At 36.6% G+C, this 19,695-nt stretch overlaps 1 protein-coding gene across 4 annotated transcripts in view; it reads left to right on the top strand.

The window, feature by feature from the left end:
• PPFIA2 (PTPRF interacting protein alpha 2) overlaps window positions 1-19,301 on the top strand; it is a 293,356-nt gene extending 274,055 nt beyond the window's left edge. For all 4 annotated transcript variants that reach the window (XM_066183313.1, XM_066183312.1, XM_066183316.1 and 1 more), the window contains 10 exons: window positions 3,086-3,286; window positions 5,335-5,397; window positions 6,746-6,775; window positions 8,081-8,256; window positions 9,098-9,195; window positions 10,968-11,143; window positions 11,237-11,305; window positions 12,298-12,457; window positions 14,045-14,137; window positions 17,844-19,301. In XM_066183313.1, the coding sequence (XP_066039410.1) occupies window positions 3,086-3,286; window positions 5,335-5,397; window positions 6,746-6,775; window positions 8,081-8,256; window positions 9,098-9,195; window positions 10,968-11,143; window positions 11,237-11,305; window positions 12,298-12,457; window positions 14,045-14,103 (1,032 nt within the window). In that variant the 3' untranslated portion in view covers window positions 14,104-14,137; window positions 17,844-19,301. The remainder of the gene's footprint in view (window positions 1-3,085; window positions 3,287-5,334; window positions 5,398-6,745; window positions 6,776-8,080; window positions 8,257-9,097; window positions 9,196-10,967; window positions 11,144-11,236; window positions 11,306-12,297; window positions 12,458-14,044; window positions 14,138-17,843) is intronic.
• The last annotated feature ends 394 nt before the right edge of the window (window positions 19,302-19,695 follow it).

The raw sequence follows: 19,695 nt of genomic DNA, 5'->3' as shown, positions 1-19,695 counted from the left end.
ACAGTCACTTTTACATGTCAAGGCTGTAACACTTCAGTGCAGATACAAACTCTTTGTTGGCTCAAAGAATGTCTATTCCTTACTATACCAAGCATCTCCACCTATTCACAACTTTTCTCCTGCCTGCTGTCGCTATCATCCATTGATCATCAGTTAGATCTTGTAAAGTTTTTCCCTTCAATAGAAAAAAGAAATCCCTCTCCAAACCTTTGACAGAAATATGCTACTGAATAAAGTAAAGTAGCTAATGTCCACAAAAATTCTGCTTCATATTGGAATTGCTGAAGGTACCTAATGAAAAAGACAAAATGAAAACTGCAGAAAGTCAGTACAAGAATTTGTATATGACCTTGGAAAATATGTTGATTATATCCTCTTTCCCAAAAAATCTCCCTTAATATGGAGCAATCCGTAATTTGGCCACTACTTTACTTTTTCATGTGACTTATTTATATGAGTTCTGTAACCAGATTTGTATCAGTCAGAACTATTTAGTGTTACACTAAAGGCTGATTTGATGAAGACATGAACATGCACAAGTCTATAATTTCTGAATACAAATACCCTTGTCGTTCAAGGTGATCTTCACTTTCAAGCAGTTTTTGACTCGTTAAGCCCTATTTTTTTTTCCCTTGATTCTTTTCTGAAAAATAGGATATGCTTCCCAATGTATAAGAGAGGGACTGCAAAGAGGAATCAGGATGTATGTAGTTCTTGGGGAATATGATGGCAGTAGCACAGGAGAGCTCAAAAGGAAGTTTATGTTGCAGTAGTCAGTGCAGATGGAATACTGATGATAAAAAAAAAAAATCAGGATAGAAATAGTACATTTGTTCAGTGAGCATCCATGCAGTCAGTCAGTAGATGGACACTGTGTGCATCTTGTACCCTCCTAAAGAAAAATGCATGTCACTTCAGCTAAAGAATAAAGTAAGTATTAAAGGAGAAAAAGACTCAAGCTTGAGAAGTATATTGCGAAATTTTCAAACTTTGCAGGACTTTTCAGCCTTAGCATTTATTCTTGTTGTTTGTATGTAGCACAGACATAATTGAGAAATGTTTTTAAAATTTTGTGTTTTCTTAATTAATTATGTAAAAGTGTATCGACCTCAATATCTGATTTCTCTGTCTAGAATGATTCCTGTGCTCTCTTTTTAGATACTGTTCATCTAACATAATTTCCTTCTAGCCAGCTATTTTGTTAAAGAATTTACTTATTTTCTTAAATAAATAATTTACCTAATGAGCAGCAAACAGTTTAATCTATTTCTGCAGGGTGAATAACTCCCAGTGTTTATGCTTTTCTGCTTTCCAAGTGCATGTGTGAAAAAAACTAATGTCAAAATAAATGAGGTGATGAAATACATTTTAAAGCTATGCATGGTTTCCTCATGGCCCTTTAAGTGCAGCTGGATGTTATCTACATAGTTTTTGGTTTTCTTTTTTTTTTTTTTTCATGAAACTTTGTATTTTGTGAAAGTTTTTTGGAATCAGATAATGGTTTTAAGGTTCAGACTAGCATCAGATGGAGGGAAGTGTCTAATCCCATCAGTGGGAAGGATTATTCAAACACAATGCAGTCATTTCTCAACCTCTGTGATACTTCAGGACTCAAAGCCTGACTCAGCCTTTTGCAACCTGACAGTCAAGTCTGTTTTCCCTGTGACATAAAAGTGACCTAACATCTGTCTTTTATGGAAATATTTCCCAGATAAGAATAAACCTCTTAATAACCACACACTTCTTCCCCCTACTGTGTCAAATGAAATTAAAATCCTTTCAATTCCTCACAGTTTTCCAGACTTTTGGTGAATTTCCTCATTTCCTTGACCTTGTGTCCTCTTTTAGTAAGCCTTTATTAAGAGGTAAAAAAAAAAAAAGACAACCAATGTAATCAGCTAATTCTGATGGCCTATTTGAGATGCACCTACCTAGGTCTTTGTTTTCCATTATGTTATTCCTAAAATTACAGTGATTATGGCATTCACTGCTTAGATTCTTCTCACAGGCTTTCATAAGCATAATGTACTTCATACCATGATTAAAAACCTCACATGTATGTATCCCTGATATGAAATTACCTCCATTGGGAAAAAAAGAGGTGTGGACACTGAGAATCATATTAACGAGGCAGCATAAAATGAAGAAGCTGAGAAAAATAAGAATAATTCACACTCAGTAAATTCTCTTACAAGGAAAGGATAAATGGTGAAGGAAGGGGCTGATGCTGGCCTGGGCTAGTAAGACTAACACAAGGAGAGGAAAAGCATATAAGTATATATCTTCTATTCTAAATCCATAGGTGATGGAGCTGTGCTCACATTTTGCTGCACCTTCTAACCAGTATTCTTAGCTGGGATGTGACACCATACCAGACTGTTCCCAAATTTACTCTAAAGTCTGTCCCTGATAGGTTGATTATTTGAACTGGGCTTGGTTAATTTCTACTCAGAAAATAAAAGCTGAGAAATATTAGATTGAGTACACCATGTTAAAAAAGAGAAAGCCATTTTAGTACTAAAGTGAAAAAATTACTTAATTGTTCTTAGATGATATTCTGTACATAAGATTATCAGATAGGTAGTAACACTGACTTGGGCCAGTACTTGGTCATTAAAAATCTGGGAAAGGAGTAGAGCAGGGGATGGAGGCATCTCTAAAAATAATTCAAAGCATGCCTTGGTTTAAGGTTCTGATTACAGTAAAAGCAAAAAGAATTCACATGAAATCATGGCAATTTCAAAGGTTCTGAAACAATTGTGTTTTATTAGAGACTATGATGTTCATACTCATTTGTGTGTGTTACCATGCTTATTCAGACTGATAGGTGTCCTGACGTTAATTATTTAATATAGGTTATTAATTAATTAATTATTAGTGATCATGACACCAAGTCTAACAGAGTTTAAGACGCTTTTGTACGATGCTTTTGGCACATGTGTGATCCTTGAGGCTGTTCTGTGCAGAGCCAAGAATTGGACTTGATTATGCAAATGGGTCCCCTCCAACTCAGGATATTCTATGACTGTAATTTCATTTGAGAAATGAAGGAGTGCTTTGAATGAAATGTCCTTTCTCTTGACAGCTCTGGCTAGGGATGCCAGCCTGGTATGTCGCTGCCTGCCGTGCCAACGTGAAGAGTGGAGCTATCATGTCTGCTTTGTCCGACACTGAGATTCAAAGAGAAATTGGAATCAGCAATCCTCTCCATCGTCTAAAACTCCGATTAGCAATCCAGGAGATGGTATCACTGACAAGTCCATCAGCACCTCCAACATCCAGAACAGTGAGTCCTGTTCAGCTAACTTTTTTTTCCCCAACTTCACCCTACAGGAGTCTGCAGAAAAACTTTTGTAGTACCAGAGTGGCTCTATATCACACACTTCACAATCAGTGAAAACTGTCTAATAAAGACTCAGAACTACCAGTTCATCACTTGCTTGATTGTTGATTGCTGATTTTTTTTATCAGATATTCTTTTTTTTTTTAAGTCATTGTTTTGATTATCCTTGATGTTATCCAAATCAACATGGAGCATCCTAGTTGTAATTTTGTCTAAATTTTTGCCTTTCTCTTCCTTCAAATCATCTGTACCAGCCTAATCAGATCGCATTTCTCTTGTTTGTTTGTTCTCTTTCTTTATTTCTTTTTTTGAGGTGGAGGGGAGGCAGGGGTTGGGAGAGGTTATGTAGGAACACATCTCTTTTGAGTCTTTTTCCCATTCCCCCTTTCAAATGTTTTCTAATATAAGTCAGCTGGCTTTAGGTTCTTCATGCTTTTTGAGAGAAGAAGTGATTGGAGGTGTGAGGGGAGCATCTGCAAAGCAGAGATGGAGCCCGTGCATTCAGTGAAGAAGGAAGAGATAGTGTTGGCAGAAAAGATGGAAGCAACTAAAGATACACAGAAATACATGTCTGAAAGGAAAGGGGCAAGGAAATAGATCAGGGAGAGTAAGAATGGATGTGCTATATATAAAAAGCAGGGGAAATTGGCCAAACTGATGAACAAAAGAAAAAAGACAAACAGAAACAACGTAACATAAGGAAGTTTTAAATGCTGAGATATGCTGATGGTAATGGCAATAAAAGAAGCAATGGAGACTAACAAAAAAGAGGCTTGATCAGGTGGCAAACAAGGCATAGAAGTGAAGGACAAAGACTACTACTCAAGTAGTGTAGCTCAGATTTCTGCTAGCAAGGCAATAATAATAATAATAATTATAATGATCATGTTAATAATATTTATATCTTATAAATAGGGAGAATCTTCTGGTGGTAATTAGAATTCAGATACCTTTGTGAGGTACCAGATCCACTGAGCTACATAAGCAACTGGGCAACAGCACTAATATGGCTATTGATTGCCCTTTTATCTTCATGTTGCTCATATTCTTTAAATATTGTAGTTCATTGTCTGATACTTTCTTCCCTGAAAACAGTTTTGTTTGTCATTACCATGGTAATATTATGAATTGTAATGGATTTTACCAAAGTAAAGCAGTAAAGACTCAATATGATGTTTGAATTACTACACAAAATTAATTTTTATTTTAAAAGCATAAGAAGGTATTTCAAAGCATAAAAGCATTTACACTTATGAAGTGAGAGAATATTAGGTTCAAGCTAAAAACATTGGGAATACTTTTGCCTTGTTTTTTTTTTTTTAATTCTGCCTGAGTAACTGTCTGCACACAAAGCTGCCCTGCCCTGGAATGTGCATTTCTGAGTCCCAGTCTTTATGCTCCCCATCTTTCTCAGGAAAGAAGTTAATTTATCTCAGGTCTCCAGAAAACATAGCACACATCCATGCTCCCTCCCTGACTCTCCTCATTGTCCTAGTAATTATTTGATGAAAAACAATAGGATGAGGATGAATAGTTTTAGAAGTGAATTATCTTAACATTTTTGATTTACAGAAACATGGTAGAAGTATTCATTATTTAGACTACAATATGAGCATGTGATTTGTGCAGAATATTTAGGCTGGAAAATCTCTGGGAGCTGAAGCTTACCTCGGCACAGAGCTGTGAGCTAAAGGTTTGCCACTTGTTTATGAAATCCAGCTTTAATTATTATTCTTTTCTTTATGGCAGTGCTCTGCCGGATTTCATCCATCAGTTCTAGTTGCAATACTCCATCACATCTGTTCAGAAGCCACTAATGAAAGATACAAACCAAGTTGTCTAAAGTTGTCTCTAGTTGCAGCTCGGTAGAGGCAAGAACGTTGTTGTGCTGATGGTGATGCGCTGTTAACTTACAGTGGTGCTGCCTTTCTTCTTTACCACTGCTTACCTAATGTGGATCCCACCTGCCTTCCTGTGGGCCTTGTCTGTAGCCCTCAGGCAATGTTTGGGTGACCCATGAAGAAATGGAAAATCTTGCTGCTCCAGCTAAAACGGTTAGTCATTCCACTTCCACTTACAATGGTTTCAGTGCTTGAAAGAGAATAGGCCTGTTCTGGTTTAACACAGATGCCAGATCTTCTGTAGGATGCTTCCCAAAGCATGATATTAAAAAGTTGCCAGGAGTAATGAAATTGAATTAAAAGAACAGTTACATAATCTTTCAGAAAAAAAAAATGGTATTGCCATCACAAAAATTGTTTGACCATAAAACCAGTATTGGACTTTTAGAGTATATAATAGTTTCAGTGCCACTGTGAAACTTCATCTAATGAAATGAAATTATCACAGTTACAGGTGCAACATTTCTCCTGTAATCTGCTCCCTCTTCTAAATGGTGTTTTGTAGTTGCTGACAGAAAGAAATAAGGCCTGAGAACGGTGCCTTACATAACTTCATGTTTTCATTAATGCTGAATCTTTCTTGTCCATGCTTGGGTATTCATGATCTTTGATTGCAGGTGCATGGAGAGTGTCATTTATTTATTGATTTTTGTCAAACCTCTCCCTTAGCACAAAAGTAAGACTTTTTTTTTTTTTTCCCCGATTTGGAATATATGTTTTTTGGTTTTGGTTGTTAGCATTATATTATAACAACTCCATAAAGGTGCTTATAAAACACAATGCAATGTTCCAATGAGATCTCTGACAAAAATGATCTTCAGTTTGGCATACTTTATAGTCAGCCCAATCCATAAATGGGGGGAGAGGTACTGGAGATAACTTTTGATGAAATAAGGAATTATTTCTTCAAAGTTTAGGCTTCTTATAGTATGTAAAATTTTCTCATCAGCACTAAGGAAGCCAATTCTTATCACTATTTTTTTTTAACTGAGCTCATTTCCAGTTTTATTAGTGTTGGTAAAGACGAATGCAAATACAACAGCACTGAACTGATAAGAAGTACAGTTGATTCTGTTTAACTGGCCAGCCAGAAAAATATGATTTTTCAATTAAAAATGTTATCTGAAAAGCTCCTTTACAATATATTCTCAAGAAGACAACTTTTTATTGTTCATGTTCCAAAATCAAAAAACTACATCACTAATGCCCAAATTTTAAGTAAATGTTTTTTAATTGTGAAACTGTGAAGACTGTTTAAATAATGCTGTAAAATTTCACCAAGATATAATGATTTTCTATCCTGAAAACTCAGCTACATTTTATGGTTTTGGTCTCATAATTTTTCAGGTAGTTTATCATAGGGCATAACCACTGGCCAGAGTTATTTGTGCACTTTATGTGTATATTTTCATTAACATGCATACGAAAATTACATCTTTTCATAACTAATTTTTAATGTCTTTTTACCTGTTTTACTAATCGCTTCCTGCTGATAATACAGAAAGAGTCTGAAGAAGGCAGTTGGGCTCAGGTATGATCTTTCACATTACTTTTTTAAACTGAAAGTTAATAATAATGTAATTGGGTGCATCAATATGCATAGCGGAATATAATATTGTGACAGTATCTCAATGATCAAATCATGATTTAAGTATTTTAGGGTTCTTCTCAAAAAATCTATACTGCAGACAGTTTTGTCAGGTAAAGCAGAAAAAGGTATATGTGTTGTGAATATTTTTCACAAAAAAATTACTACATTCCAGAGACATATTCTATCTCCCATCTAAAACTGTGTTAAGAGTTTTAGAGAATAAGTATTTTCCTCATTTTACAGAATAGGACAAATAAATATGCCATAAATTTGAGAGCTAACTTTTCTAAAAAAATGCCGAATTTTTTTTCTAGAACCACTGTCTAAGTCACACCCAAGTATCAGTTTACGAATAGTATTGTATAATTTAGCAAGAACTGTCAATTAGCTACATTTTAAAATTTTTTCTCACTAATATATGCATGCTTACACAGTCTTGATATCTTCACTGATGACATTCCTTTCCTGTTCAAAATCTCACATGAATGAGATATAAGGGAAGTATATTTTCCCTCATAGATAATATATCCATCTGGCTTTGCGTTATTATTTTATGACATTAAAAACAAAACCAAAGAGATGTTAGGCTTGAAAATGTTAGGCTTGAGTACTAGTTTATAGGAGGAACCTGGTTTGCTCCTGTCTCGATTAATTTCTTGAGCTCTACATATGATGGATTTAGGTTTAAACTGTTCTGAAAATACTGAGCTGAAAATACCTCATTTAAATGTAAGCTTGAGTGCCAAACAACTGAAATTAACTTACAGCTTCTAAAAGACTTCAGGTATGTAGCCATGAAATGTCCTTAGATCCTATTTATGAAATTTTTCTCCCCACAAGCAGTAACAAGCCTCAGTGGATTCCCTGGAGCCATGTTTGTATTACGATTTCAGAGTTCAGAGTTTGCCTAACATAAATATTCTAGAAGGTCAATTGAAAGCAAGTAAGATTATGAAACACACGTTTTGATTGTGCAGCAACTTAGTTTGCATTGAAAACTCAAAATTGAAAAAAAAATCCTTAAAACTTTTATAAGAAAACAAGATGCAATAGGCAAAACCAGTATCCATAACAAATATCTCACAGTGGCTCCCTCTTCCATTGTTATAACAAAGCAAAACAAGAATTACTAAGTCTTTTTAAACATAATTTTTTTCTTTTAGACATACTTTGTTTTCAGTCTGTAGTGCACTCTTGAACAAGCTCAAGAATTTTTTCCCCCTCTCCATGTTCTTCTCTCTGTAGACCCTGGCTTATGGTGATATGAACCATGAATGGATAGGTAACGAATGGCTCCCCAGTCTGGGTTTACCTCAGTACCGAAGTTATTTTATGGAATGCCTGGTAGACGCGAGGATGTTAGACCACCTGACAAAGAAAGATCTGCGTGTGCACCTAAAAATGGTGGATAGTTTTCATCGGTACGTTGGCATAAAGACTACGTCTATAAAAATGCTTATGTGTCTGCTCTAGTGCTCCGTGCTGCACAGAATAAAAACATTTTCTGTTGTTTTCATGTGGAAAAACATACAGAAAAGAGAGGTCTGACTGTTAGAAATCTGAATTGAGAGATTCAAATGCCAACCACATTGCAATTATGTCTCTCAAAACCAAGATACTGGTACAGATAAATTTCATAATGAGCAGGGAACCATTAAATATATCAATAGACTCTTGACAATACAGAAACAGTAATAATTTAAGTGGTGTGAAGTATCAGAAAGTGTTAGACTAAGCTTCAAAGCCCTGAGATCTCATAATAATGAAAAGCTATTGTGTGTAGCACATAAAAGCTGTTAACAGTACAAGCAATTTGACAGTTGTTGGGTTACCTAGGGATATAGCTAGGAAGCTAAATTGGAAATATGGAAATAAAGGCATTTAAACTTTAGGGAGAATGAGGTTTATGTGACAAGAAGTGGATTTCTTTTTAATATACTGTCTGATTTGTCACTTTTTTAAAGCCTGGTTTGACAAAACATTTCATGGCTCACAAGGGCTGACCTTTTCTGAATACTACTTTTAATGTTTTGGGTTTCTTATGCTAAAACAGTTATTCAAACATACTCATTTTGGTTTTTTTCCATTTGTCCTGAAGTCTGTGGAGTTTTTTTACTGGTTTTGCTCTCCCCTCTGTTCTTAAGATTTCCTACATGGGCACTATGAAACACATCATGTGAAGTGCAGGAAATACATCCTACATATGTTCCCATTTTCAAAATATCTTTATTAACTCTGTAAATGTTTCTCTTTAAATAACAGAACAAGCTTGCAATATGGAATCATGTGTTTAAAGAGGTTGAATTATGATAGAAAAGAACTGGAAAAGCGAAGAGAAATGAGTCAGCATGAAATAAAAGGTGATAGTTCCTGGGAATGAATACTGGGAATGTTTCTTCTTTTGAAGTTTGACACTGTTAACCCATTGTCATGCCATTTTAGCAAAGCATTTAAGCATGTGCTTTAAGCAAAACTAACGTAAGTCCATCTTCAGAAAAAATCCTATCTGCTTAAATTAGGCACAGTTAAGTACTTTACTAAATTGGGACTGTAATTCTGAATGGTGGTTTGACCCATACATTTTGCTAAATTGAATTTTGGGTATGGATCTTACCTGAATCCCTTTCAGGCTCAGAAGCACAAGGCCAAACACTGTGCAGCTCAGTGGGATGTGCTGGGGGCAACACTAAAAAATGGGAGCACTCAGGACCTTAACACTATACTCCATCTTTTGAAAACCTTTGCCTTTGATTACTTACGTCAGAATGTATCACAGAAAATGCTGCTTGGAGGGGCGACCACTGAGGCAGTTGATTGGTACCTAAGAATAGTTCCTAACAACACTGGCCTTATTAGAAGATTTCACAGCTGATTCTGAAGATAGATAGATAGATAGATAGATAGATAGATAGATAGATAGATAGATAGATAGATTTGTGCAAAGCTCTCTAGAGTAGTTGCAGGCTCACTGCATGGTTCTTTTTATATGTAACAATTAGGGTGGCTGGGTTTTTTCCAACTATCAGAAATGAATCCTTTGGTTCCTTTGAACTTTTCCAGCTCTAGTGACTACAGCAGTTAGCAATTCTCAAGCACAATGCTGATTAGAAGAGCTAAAAAAAAAAAAAGTTGAAGGGCTACAGTGACAATGTCCACTTGCTCAAGGCAGATAATGGCATGCACTAATGCAAAGACTTTGCCTTGGATGTGCAGGCCAGTGCCAGTCAGCCCAAGTGGGTCTAGCTGAAAACTGACATATGGGAATTGGGTACTGGTCTCAAATTCTGGTGTGGCTTCAGTGCTGGTTCCTGTTAGGACAAGGGTGGTCCATAGCCTCCTTCGCCTTGTCATGCCTTGGCCAGTTTTTCATGGCGGAAATTCATTAATTCCCGATGAGATTTGGTGTCTGCCTGCCACTGTGTTTCAGCTGATCCTGACCCCAAAAAGTGAGATGCTTTCAGCAAGGTGATGGGGAAATCCTGCTCCCAGAACAGCCACAGTAGCTGGATTTGTAAAGGTTCAGGAAGAAGCCTCATCACTTAGTAAAGAAAACCCAGTACTGTCTCTCCCACTTACAACTATAAAGATCAGTATAAGTAACTTTTTTTTTTTAAATCTTACAGGCAGGGCAGGATACTTTTTCAGAATAGGTAAATCCTCAAAAATGGTTTCCTAGCTCACTTTGTTGCCTCAGCTTTCTGTACTAAAAATAATTTTTCTCTAAAATGGTGAACTAATCTTTTACTTTATGGCGTGTCAGTATATGATAGGTGCTGACACAACTCCCGAAATGTTTAATACAAAATTCCCAAGTGAAGCCTTGAGGAATGGATATTTCCCCTGTGCCTTTGTATTATAAAATCTTGCCTACAAATTGAAAAGGTATATATAGGAAGTGGGAGGAATTGCATTCTGGAGATCCCTTCTGGAAGCAGATTTCTCCTTTGGAAGCATTATTTCTTGAAGATAATCACAGAGTTTTTGAATAGGAGGTGCTAAAGCTGTATGAATTCATCATGTATGAAATTAAGCAGCAAGACATCTACACAGCATGCACAGCTACACACACGCACCTGTAAAATTTGGAAGTTATCAGGTATCAGGAGACTGACCAGGTGTTATGTCCTTACAGATGTGCTGGTATGGAGCAATGATAGAGTCATACGCTGGATACAAGCTATTGGCCTCCGAGAATATGCAAATAATATTCTAGAAAGTGGTGTACACGGTTCACTAATAGCACTGGATGAAAACTTTGACTACAGCAGTTTAGCTTTATTATTACAGATTCCAACACAAAACACACAGGCAAGTTGCTTACGCTACTTCTGGTTAATCTGTACCCATTATTACCTTTTATTTGTCTTCAACCATTTTAATTGTTTACTTTGGTATCTCTAGGCACGGCAGATCCTTGAGAGAGAATACAACAACCTTTTAGCACTAGGAACTGAAAGACGACTTGAGGAAGTAATTAATTTTATTTTCAGTATTTATAAAACATCACAGTAAAACATTAAATTGAATGCATGAAGACACGTTAATTTTAACATTGTTAAAAAGAGTCAGTTACAGCTTAAAAAAATTTTAGCAATACCCATCAAGCTTTTTAAAGTAGCCTCAGTTTGGCTACATATTTGTGTCAACTCAGATGCTAAATTTGACACTGCACTCTTACCTTAAGATGAACATTTTCCATAGAGGAAGCATGCAGAATGGAGTGGAAGTTTTGCTGGCCTGAGCAGGTAGTGGGGGATGTGTGTGGGTGGGATGCCTGCGCAGTCTATTCTTTAGGAAACTTACACTTTTTAAAAATAAAGAAAAAAGTAGACTTTTGGTTTGTTTTTTATTGTTTTTCTTCTTCAAAGTTTGTCGAAGTTAACAGATTAACAATATTAACAGAGTGTAATTTGGGGCAGTTATCTAGATTTGAAGAATCTCAAATCCAACTATGGAAATTATTTATCTTAACATAAGAGTCCAGTGCAAAAATGTTTAAGTCTTGGATGTCTGCACATGAGGAGAAATAAAACTTTAAAGGACTTGCTGAAAAGTCCTTAATGCCTATGAATGCATTGACGCCTGTGAATTCTGTGCATGCACATGAGTGTTTAATCCTTTTTTAGTACTTTATGTAAGCCTCCTAATACAGCAACAAACCACTTTCTGTCATTGTGTAAGAAGTTCTATTTTAGCAGAACTTTCTGAAGGAGGTTCTATACTAAACCCCTTGACTATATCGAGCCAAAGATTTAAGAAGAGTTTTCCACCCCAGCATTTAATATTTCTAAAGCTTTGACTTCTACAAGCACATCTCAAACACATTACAGTGACTGGATGCAGTGCAACAGAGCAGGGTAGTTGTTATGGAATACTTTTGGCAGTGGTAGAGATAGCACACAGCAGGATAGTTATTCAAAAAGTTTCATTTTGCTTCATCAAATACAACTGTGTGTTGACAGAGCGATGACAAGAACTTCAGGCGTGGCCCCTCGTGGCGGCGGCAGTTCCCTCCCCGCGAGGTTCACGGGATCAGCATGATGCCGGGCGCGTCGGAAACGCTGCCGGCCGGCTTCCGGCTCACCACCACGTCAGGGCAGTCCCGCAAGATGGCTGGTGATGGTATGAGCTCGCTTCTGCACTTCCTCTTGGAAAGTATAAGGCTCGTCCTCGCATGCCAAATTGACTTTTAATGCATGTCTGTTTTGCACCACAACAATTGTGTTCATTTAACTAGGATGAAACGAGTCTGGTAGTGTTGAATTAGAGAATGGAAAAGCATTGACTTGGCATATTCATTTTTCAGGCTTGCTTCAGACTGACAGTGTTTATTCAAAATACAAAAAAATATGGCCATCTCACTATCCTACATATGTAAAGCAAACAATCAGAAAGACAGGATTTCATTTACTAAATTTCAACTGAGATTGAATATAATATCTAAGCAAATTTTTCATCCTATTAGCCTCTCTAGGAGGTGGAGTGTATTCTAGAGAGTGCAATTAGAAAGAGCTATCATCTTTATTTTCCTATCTTACTTTGAAACTAAATAGCCTAGCCTTGACCATCAAATAACCGACGATGCTAACAGTCACCAGCAGATGAGTAGCTAGCAAATGCTGAAATTCAGCCACTAATTGAGTTACTATATACCAGTCTTAATTTTCTCTGGAAATCTTTTGATTTCCAAAAGATGCACTAACTCAGAAATGAGTGGAAAATTAGCAAGCAAATCAGAATGAAAAAGTAAAATTTAAAGATCATTGTAAGAGAGCAGGCAGAAGAAAGAAATCCCATCACAGCTATTCCTTCTGCTATATGGAAAATAAAGCCAAGTATACCTCCCGGAAGTTCTGAGAAATATTAGTACACAGACTGCTTCATTTAAAATACTGCCATTTATGTCATCATGACAGGATTTAGGTCTGCAAATAGACTTATCTCAAAGTAGTTTAATACAGTGGCTTGTAGAGATCACATCCTGTAACTTGATAATGAACTTGCTATGACAGTATTGCCACCTAAATTCCATTAAAGCCATCTAAACTGCATTAAAGTTTCTCACCTTTAACAACGGTACTTTATAGTTGCAGTTACAGATGGAATAATTTACAGATTACATCACTGGATTCCATTGACTCTTAGCTTCCATGGCATTTCCATAGCCCACATTACTGCAGTATTTAAGAACCTTATAGACATTAATGGATTTCATCTTCTAGTCATGGTATGCTGTAGAATATGATATTCCCATTTTACAGATGTGGAACTAAGGCACAAGGCAGATTTAGTGATTTACTTGAGATCTTCCAGACAGTTAATTCTTGAGCGGGGTATACTGAACTCAGCAGACTTAAAGGGAAGTAATTTTGAAGACGTTATCTCCATCCAGATTTGGCTTCCTATCTCCCAGCAGTAGGAACACAATAGTATTTAAACAGCATGATAGGTAAGAGCATTAAGGACTTACGACAAAATAAAGACAAAACTGAGTTTTAAACTGTATTCACTCTATACAGATTCCAACAGTACATCAGCCATGAAGGAGTGCTGAGTTTTGAACTAGACCATGCCCAGATAACATTAGAGAAAGCCACAGAACAATCTAACAGCCACCCTTCCAGTGGTAGACAGACTGGTATATTTTACTGATGATTCTAAAGAGGTTCTGGTTTGTTTCCTTTTTTTTTTCTCCTTCCCAATTTTCAGTTGCTTCATCACGACTGCAGAGGTTAGACAGCTCAACAGTTCGCACATACTCATGCTGACAAGGCCTAGCAAAGAAGCCAGCACTGAATTATTGTGAGTATTCTGTAAGAGCCATCATGAAAGCTCTTTATATCTGTGAACTACACCCCACATTATCCAAGCACAAACCAGCATGGAGCAGAGGACATAACTAAGGACTCCCTAGGGTGGTCATTCGGTCATGACAGCAGTGTTAAGCTCAGTCCAGAGGATGCTACCAACCATATTTTGGGGAGAAGACAAAGGGAATGAACTTTATGAGAAATTGAAAGAGTTCTAATAGGAGCTGGAATGTGGAGCAACGCTAGTAAAGCAGAAGAGGTTTACTTGTTGGGTTTTTTCCTAATTAAAGCTACGGCTCAATTTGGAACATCAGGTAGCTGCATCAAGTTAGAACAAGAATTACCCACACAGAAAATCTTGAAAATTTATCTATTACAGAGATTCCTGCACTTCTCAAATCATGCAGAATTCACAAAGAAAGGATAATCTGAGCCAGATGCAACTTTGGATCAAATTTGGTATTGGAATTAATGTTAAATTTTTCACCGTATCTTTTGAATGTGGCTATGAATATCACAGAGTCACTGTTCCAGAGTTCTGTGGAAATGGAGTTTTCTATTTTATCCCAGATTTTGAAAAAAATACACACATGATGAGTACTTACATCAATATGGCACCATTTTATGCTAGTATTTTCTCAGTTAAACAGTTCCCATTTAGTTACTTGGGGAATTGCAAGGCAGCTGGAAAAAATATTTGAATATCACCAAAACCTCATCAGGCATCAAACATGCTTCAATAGCTGCTGCATATTGTAGGCAAGACATGCACGGATCTGCAAGCAAGTTGTTGGTATTTGTTTTGATTCCCAAGACTGGGACAGACTTGGGGCCATTGAGATTTTACTAACTGTGTGTAGGTTCAAAAATGCTTAGGAATAGGAAATGTTAACAGTGGGAAAAGTAGATTGCTCAGGATCCTCCTAATGACATGAGCCTTACTTCATATATGTTTGAAAGATTGCAGGAGTATAAAATCTTACTGTTAGTAAAACAGAGAACTTTTTGAGCTACCCCTGAAAAAATAAGCTTGGGGGGCTGTGGTTATTTGTTGGTTTGGTGTTGGTTTGGTTTTTCTGAAAAAGTTTAGCAGCTGATTCTACAAAGATGATGATGAAGCACATAAACTGTAGAAATCTTTTTATGTTATGCATGTATAGACTCGAGCATGGTATTGTATCAGTAAAGTCAGCGACAGGACTCTTACAGGGTTCAGTGATGGAACTGAAGGCAGAGATATGAACCTTTTTTCCTATGTGCTTCAGAATTGCAATTCTGGAAGCAAAAAAGCATGACCAAGAAGTTCAAACACCAAGCTATCTCTTAGGCCAGCAGTAATGGGCCAGGCACTTGACATGAGGCTTGAAGAGTGCAACAAAAGCAGAAATGGAAAACTGAAATGCTAAAAAAAATTAATTTAAGATTATCCAAGCCATTTATTCCCACTATATTAAAAATTATCTAAAAAGTAGCAAAGCACAAACAAAAGTAAAGTAGCAGACTTTTCTGGCACTATATATGGATCAGAGGTATGTATTTTGAGCAAAAAGATGCATATATAAAGTTATACAAGCTATAAAAGTTAAATTCAATTTCTATTGGAGTATTAGTAGTGTTTCAAGTATCAGTGGTATGTATCACATCAGTACTTGCTGCTTGTCCACTATTCTGCCAATTACATCCTAATCTTAAATGCTTGAGTGGTCTATAAGGATATCAAATTTGCATCTACATTGTAAAGGCTAATATATGAGGTTAACTGACAGTAATATACTACTATTTCTCTTCTCACTTACTGTACACACCTTTTAGAGAAGGAACAAGATGGTGTGAACTACAATTTTAGTATATACACCTTCTGTAAGGGCAATTTCAAAATGCCATGCAGGTTAGAAACCAAAAAGCAAGTTGAAGTTATTTTGAATTCCAATACATTATATTGAAAATCAAAACAACACACCCCCCACCCCCTACCAAAAAACCCCCCACAAACCCATGAAGGGAAAATATTTCCTTCACTATTATATCAAACTTGCAAATTCAAACAAATTGCCTCCAACTCAAGAATGAATGCATAAACGAAAACCACCCATAGAGGGGGATGTCAGATTGAAGGGCAACAGAGGAATTTTCAGAATTTTTTCAGCGGAGTTTTCAAAATTTTTTCAGCACAGTTCCTGAGTAACAGATTCTTCATGGAAGGAGCTGATTGCTATTTGGACAAAAGGGAAGATTATTCATTACAGCATGCCTCCTGAAATTTTTCAGATCCAGCTTAGACTGAGACCCAGGCTTTTGTAACACCTTGCCTAGACTACATCAGCAGCTGTGATACTCCGGTGAAGTACCTGCATGCACAGAACCAGGAACTAAGCAGCAGAAGGGAGCAATAGCTGGACAAGCTGCCACATAATAGTGAGATCAGGGAGTTTTTTATATAGTAAAAAGAGCAGGCCTAAAAGCAAGTGGCGAACAGATTGCATGTGGAACAAATGCAGATGGACTGTGGTCACAGGAGGCTGCAGATTCTTACATTCTGCTACTCTTACGAGAGCAAGAGACATTCTCTTACAGATATTGTCAAAGGCTTGTATTTCAAAACAGTTAATGCCAACAACATCAGTTTGTTACAACCTTCCAGTGTCTTTATAGTGTTTCTTCACAGCAGCTGTGTCCAATTCACATACTTTGAAATTGCATTTCAGGTGGGATTTTTTGAACATTTGTTGAAACCACAATGAGCAGCCAGAAACCATGAGCAGACATTCTCAAACATTTATATAAGCACACTCTGCACAGGCCTGTTTTAGTGTACTTGATATCAGAAATTTATTAACAATTAAGGCTGCTGGTGCTGGCCATTTAATGTTGCAAAGAAATTTTCTACAGAGCACACAGGACCCAGCAAGGTTCCTGCTGTAGTGGCCAGATGTGGTGACCCAGCTGAGCAGCTGCAATGCCTTTACACAGCTAATAGACTTGGCACTCACATTATCCAAGCTTTCCCAACATTTTTGACTTCTAAAACATTTGTCATTGCCAAGGCAGAAGGGTCATTCAGGACAGATTTCTTGCCACAGGCTGAAGCAATAGAACATATTACTTTAACTTTTATATTCTAATGAAATACTAAAGGAGATTGGCAAAATCAGTTATGTACTTTCCAAATCCTCTTTGGAACCTTTCATTGATAAGGACAAATGGAGAAGAGTTCCAAAAAGATGTGAATTATAATCTGGAAAGAGCTGGTCCATAGCAAAGAAACCATCAGGGTGAAAAAGGTAAATGCTGTCAAGCTGCAGTGAACTAGGAAGAAGAACCACAAAGTACATCAACAAGGTCTGTACACTGAAAATGTGTGTTTAGCCTTGTGCCAAACAGGCAAAGGTCCTCATATGCAGGAAACTTAACCCCAGTCCTGAACATAAACAGCAGGAAAACAACTGTAAAATGAACATAAACAGCAGTCTGTGTTGACTGAGGACAATTAATAAAAGATTAAAATGAATTATCAGTAACTTTGTGTTGCATATCTAAAATGAAACAAATGCATGCCTCCTATGAATACTCAAAACCCACGTTTTAATAACTTAGTTACTAAACTACTTACCAAGTGCTGTATTTTCTGTTGTCATTGCACTTTAGACTGAATTAGAATCATAGAACCTTGCTAATTAATGTTTATTTTTTTCTCTTAGATGTCATCTCTTTCTTCTACTTTACCTGAAGTGCACTACCACTACTTAGGAAAAGAGCATTAAAACTCTCTGCAAGAACAGGTTAATAGGGAAGAGAACACATAAGGTTTATCATACAAACAGATATGATGTTCCTTTCATGTATTGGTTAGTTTAAAACAAGAATAAATACCTAAATTACTAAAAAAAAAAAAAAAAAAAAAAAAAAGAAACCCAGAAAAACGAAACAATCTCCCCCTTTTCTCTCAGCATCTCTGTCATCAAAAATTTGACAGTAGTGCACATCCAAAGCTTTTATCAAATGAAGCCACTCATCTTTACATTGTTACATCTGTTTTATTGTAAAATACTAGACATTTACGTATTTACTGTGTATGTATTTCTTTTAAAATGTGTAAGTCTTATGTAAATGGATATAAATATGATTTTTTAAAAATAAAATCTATGGTACATGGGGTCTCAGTGCAAACATTTGACAATACAGTGTCAATAATACTGTTTGTATCTTTCCATTCCACCATTTTTACAGTTTTTGGATTGTAACAGTCAAATGAATATGTTTAGCAGAGTTAGAAGCTTCAACATGTTCCTACTGAGAAAAATCTGTCAATATTTAAAGCTGAACACCTGCCTCTGATGATGTATAACAGAATGACATAACCTGGAACTGAAGCCAAAAAGGACCTCTAAAGACAAAATGGAAATGTTAGATACCTACAGAGAAGCACCATGATGGCTCATCTCTTAAAAACAAACAAAAACAGAAGAACTGTTTATAAAAAATAAAAAGCGATTTAATAAAACATGATTTGTACAAAAAAACCAAAAACTTTCTTCTATGTTACCTGTGGACCAAGAGGAATCTTGCTTTACCAAGAGCCACCTTTTCGTTCCAGGATCTTCAAACACCAGCCAGCATTGGAAAACTAAATCTAATATTTGCATAGAATCAGATTCTTGTTTCCAGATATATTCAGCAAAGAAAGAAAAGAGAAGCCAACCCCCTCCATTTCTTCATTCTAACAGGGCATTAGACAGGCTCCTGTCTAACGTCGTGCTTTTAGCCAAGATGGCCTTGCTGAGACTTCACAGAAGTCAGTTTTATCAGAGGAAATAACTGAAAGACAGAGTGATTAATATATAGTGTATAAAAGTTTAGAAGAGCAACTATTACCTGCTGTGGCTTTATTTGGTGGTGTTATTGTTGTTTATTCTTTGTTTAAATGGGAAGTTTCAAAGTAAGACCTACTTAATAGTCATTTACCTATTTGCTATTTTTCTGCTGCTTGATCTTAGCTCAAGACCTGTCTTTTAGTTATTTCTTTTAGCAGTTTGATCTGCAATGTTTGCACGTACATAAACATTTGTTTTGTCTATTTTTATTTGGCAAACTTCGGTCAATCAGATGGTGAAAGATTTTTCTCCCCCGATGTCAATAAAAAAGAGAATTCAGTGCTATTTGTGTTCATAAATCTATTAAGTTTGACACGTAGTAGCATTAAGTTTGAAAACCAGATGCTTCTCACAGCTAAGCATAAGTACGTTTTGGCACTAACGGGGATGAGTTCCGATGGAGTTACTGGTGAGAATCTGCCACAAGAGGGAGCACAGATATTGCTGATGGGTGCAAAGTGCTGGCAGGGCTATAGCACGCAACTGTAGAAAGTCAAGGCTCTTGTACTCACAGTTCCTTGGACTTGACCAACATTATTCTCCTCCCTCAGCCTCCTTTTGGAATATTTTAGTGCAGAATGTCACAAAGTAAAGCAGTGCAAACACTGTCACTGCCACTGTCAGTGGCAGCATTATTGTGTGAATACATGTTCCCGCATAATCACCAGCTCTTGCTTTG

Source organism: Chamaea fasciata, unplaced genomic scaffold, assembly GCF_029207755.1.
Source record: "Chamaea fasciata isolate MVZ Bird 193981 ecotype frontalis unplaced genomic scaffold, bChaFas1.0.hap1 SCAF_5, whole genome shotgun sequence".
Lineage (NCBI taxonomy): Eukaryota > Metazoa > Chordata > Aves > Passeriformes > Sylviidae > Chamaea > Chamaea fasciata.
Note: the sequence above shows the minus strand (reverse complement) of the source record. Positions and strands in the feature narration are given on the sequence as shown.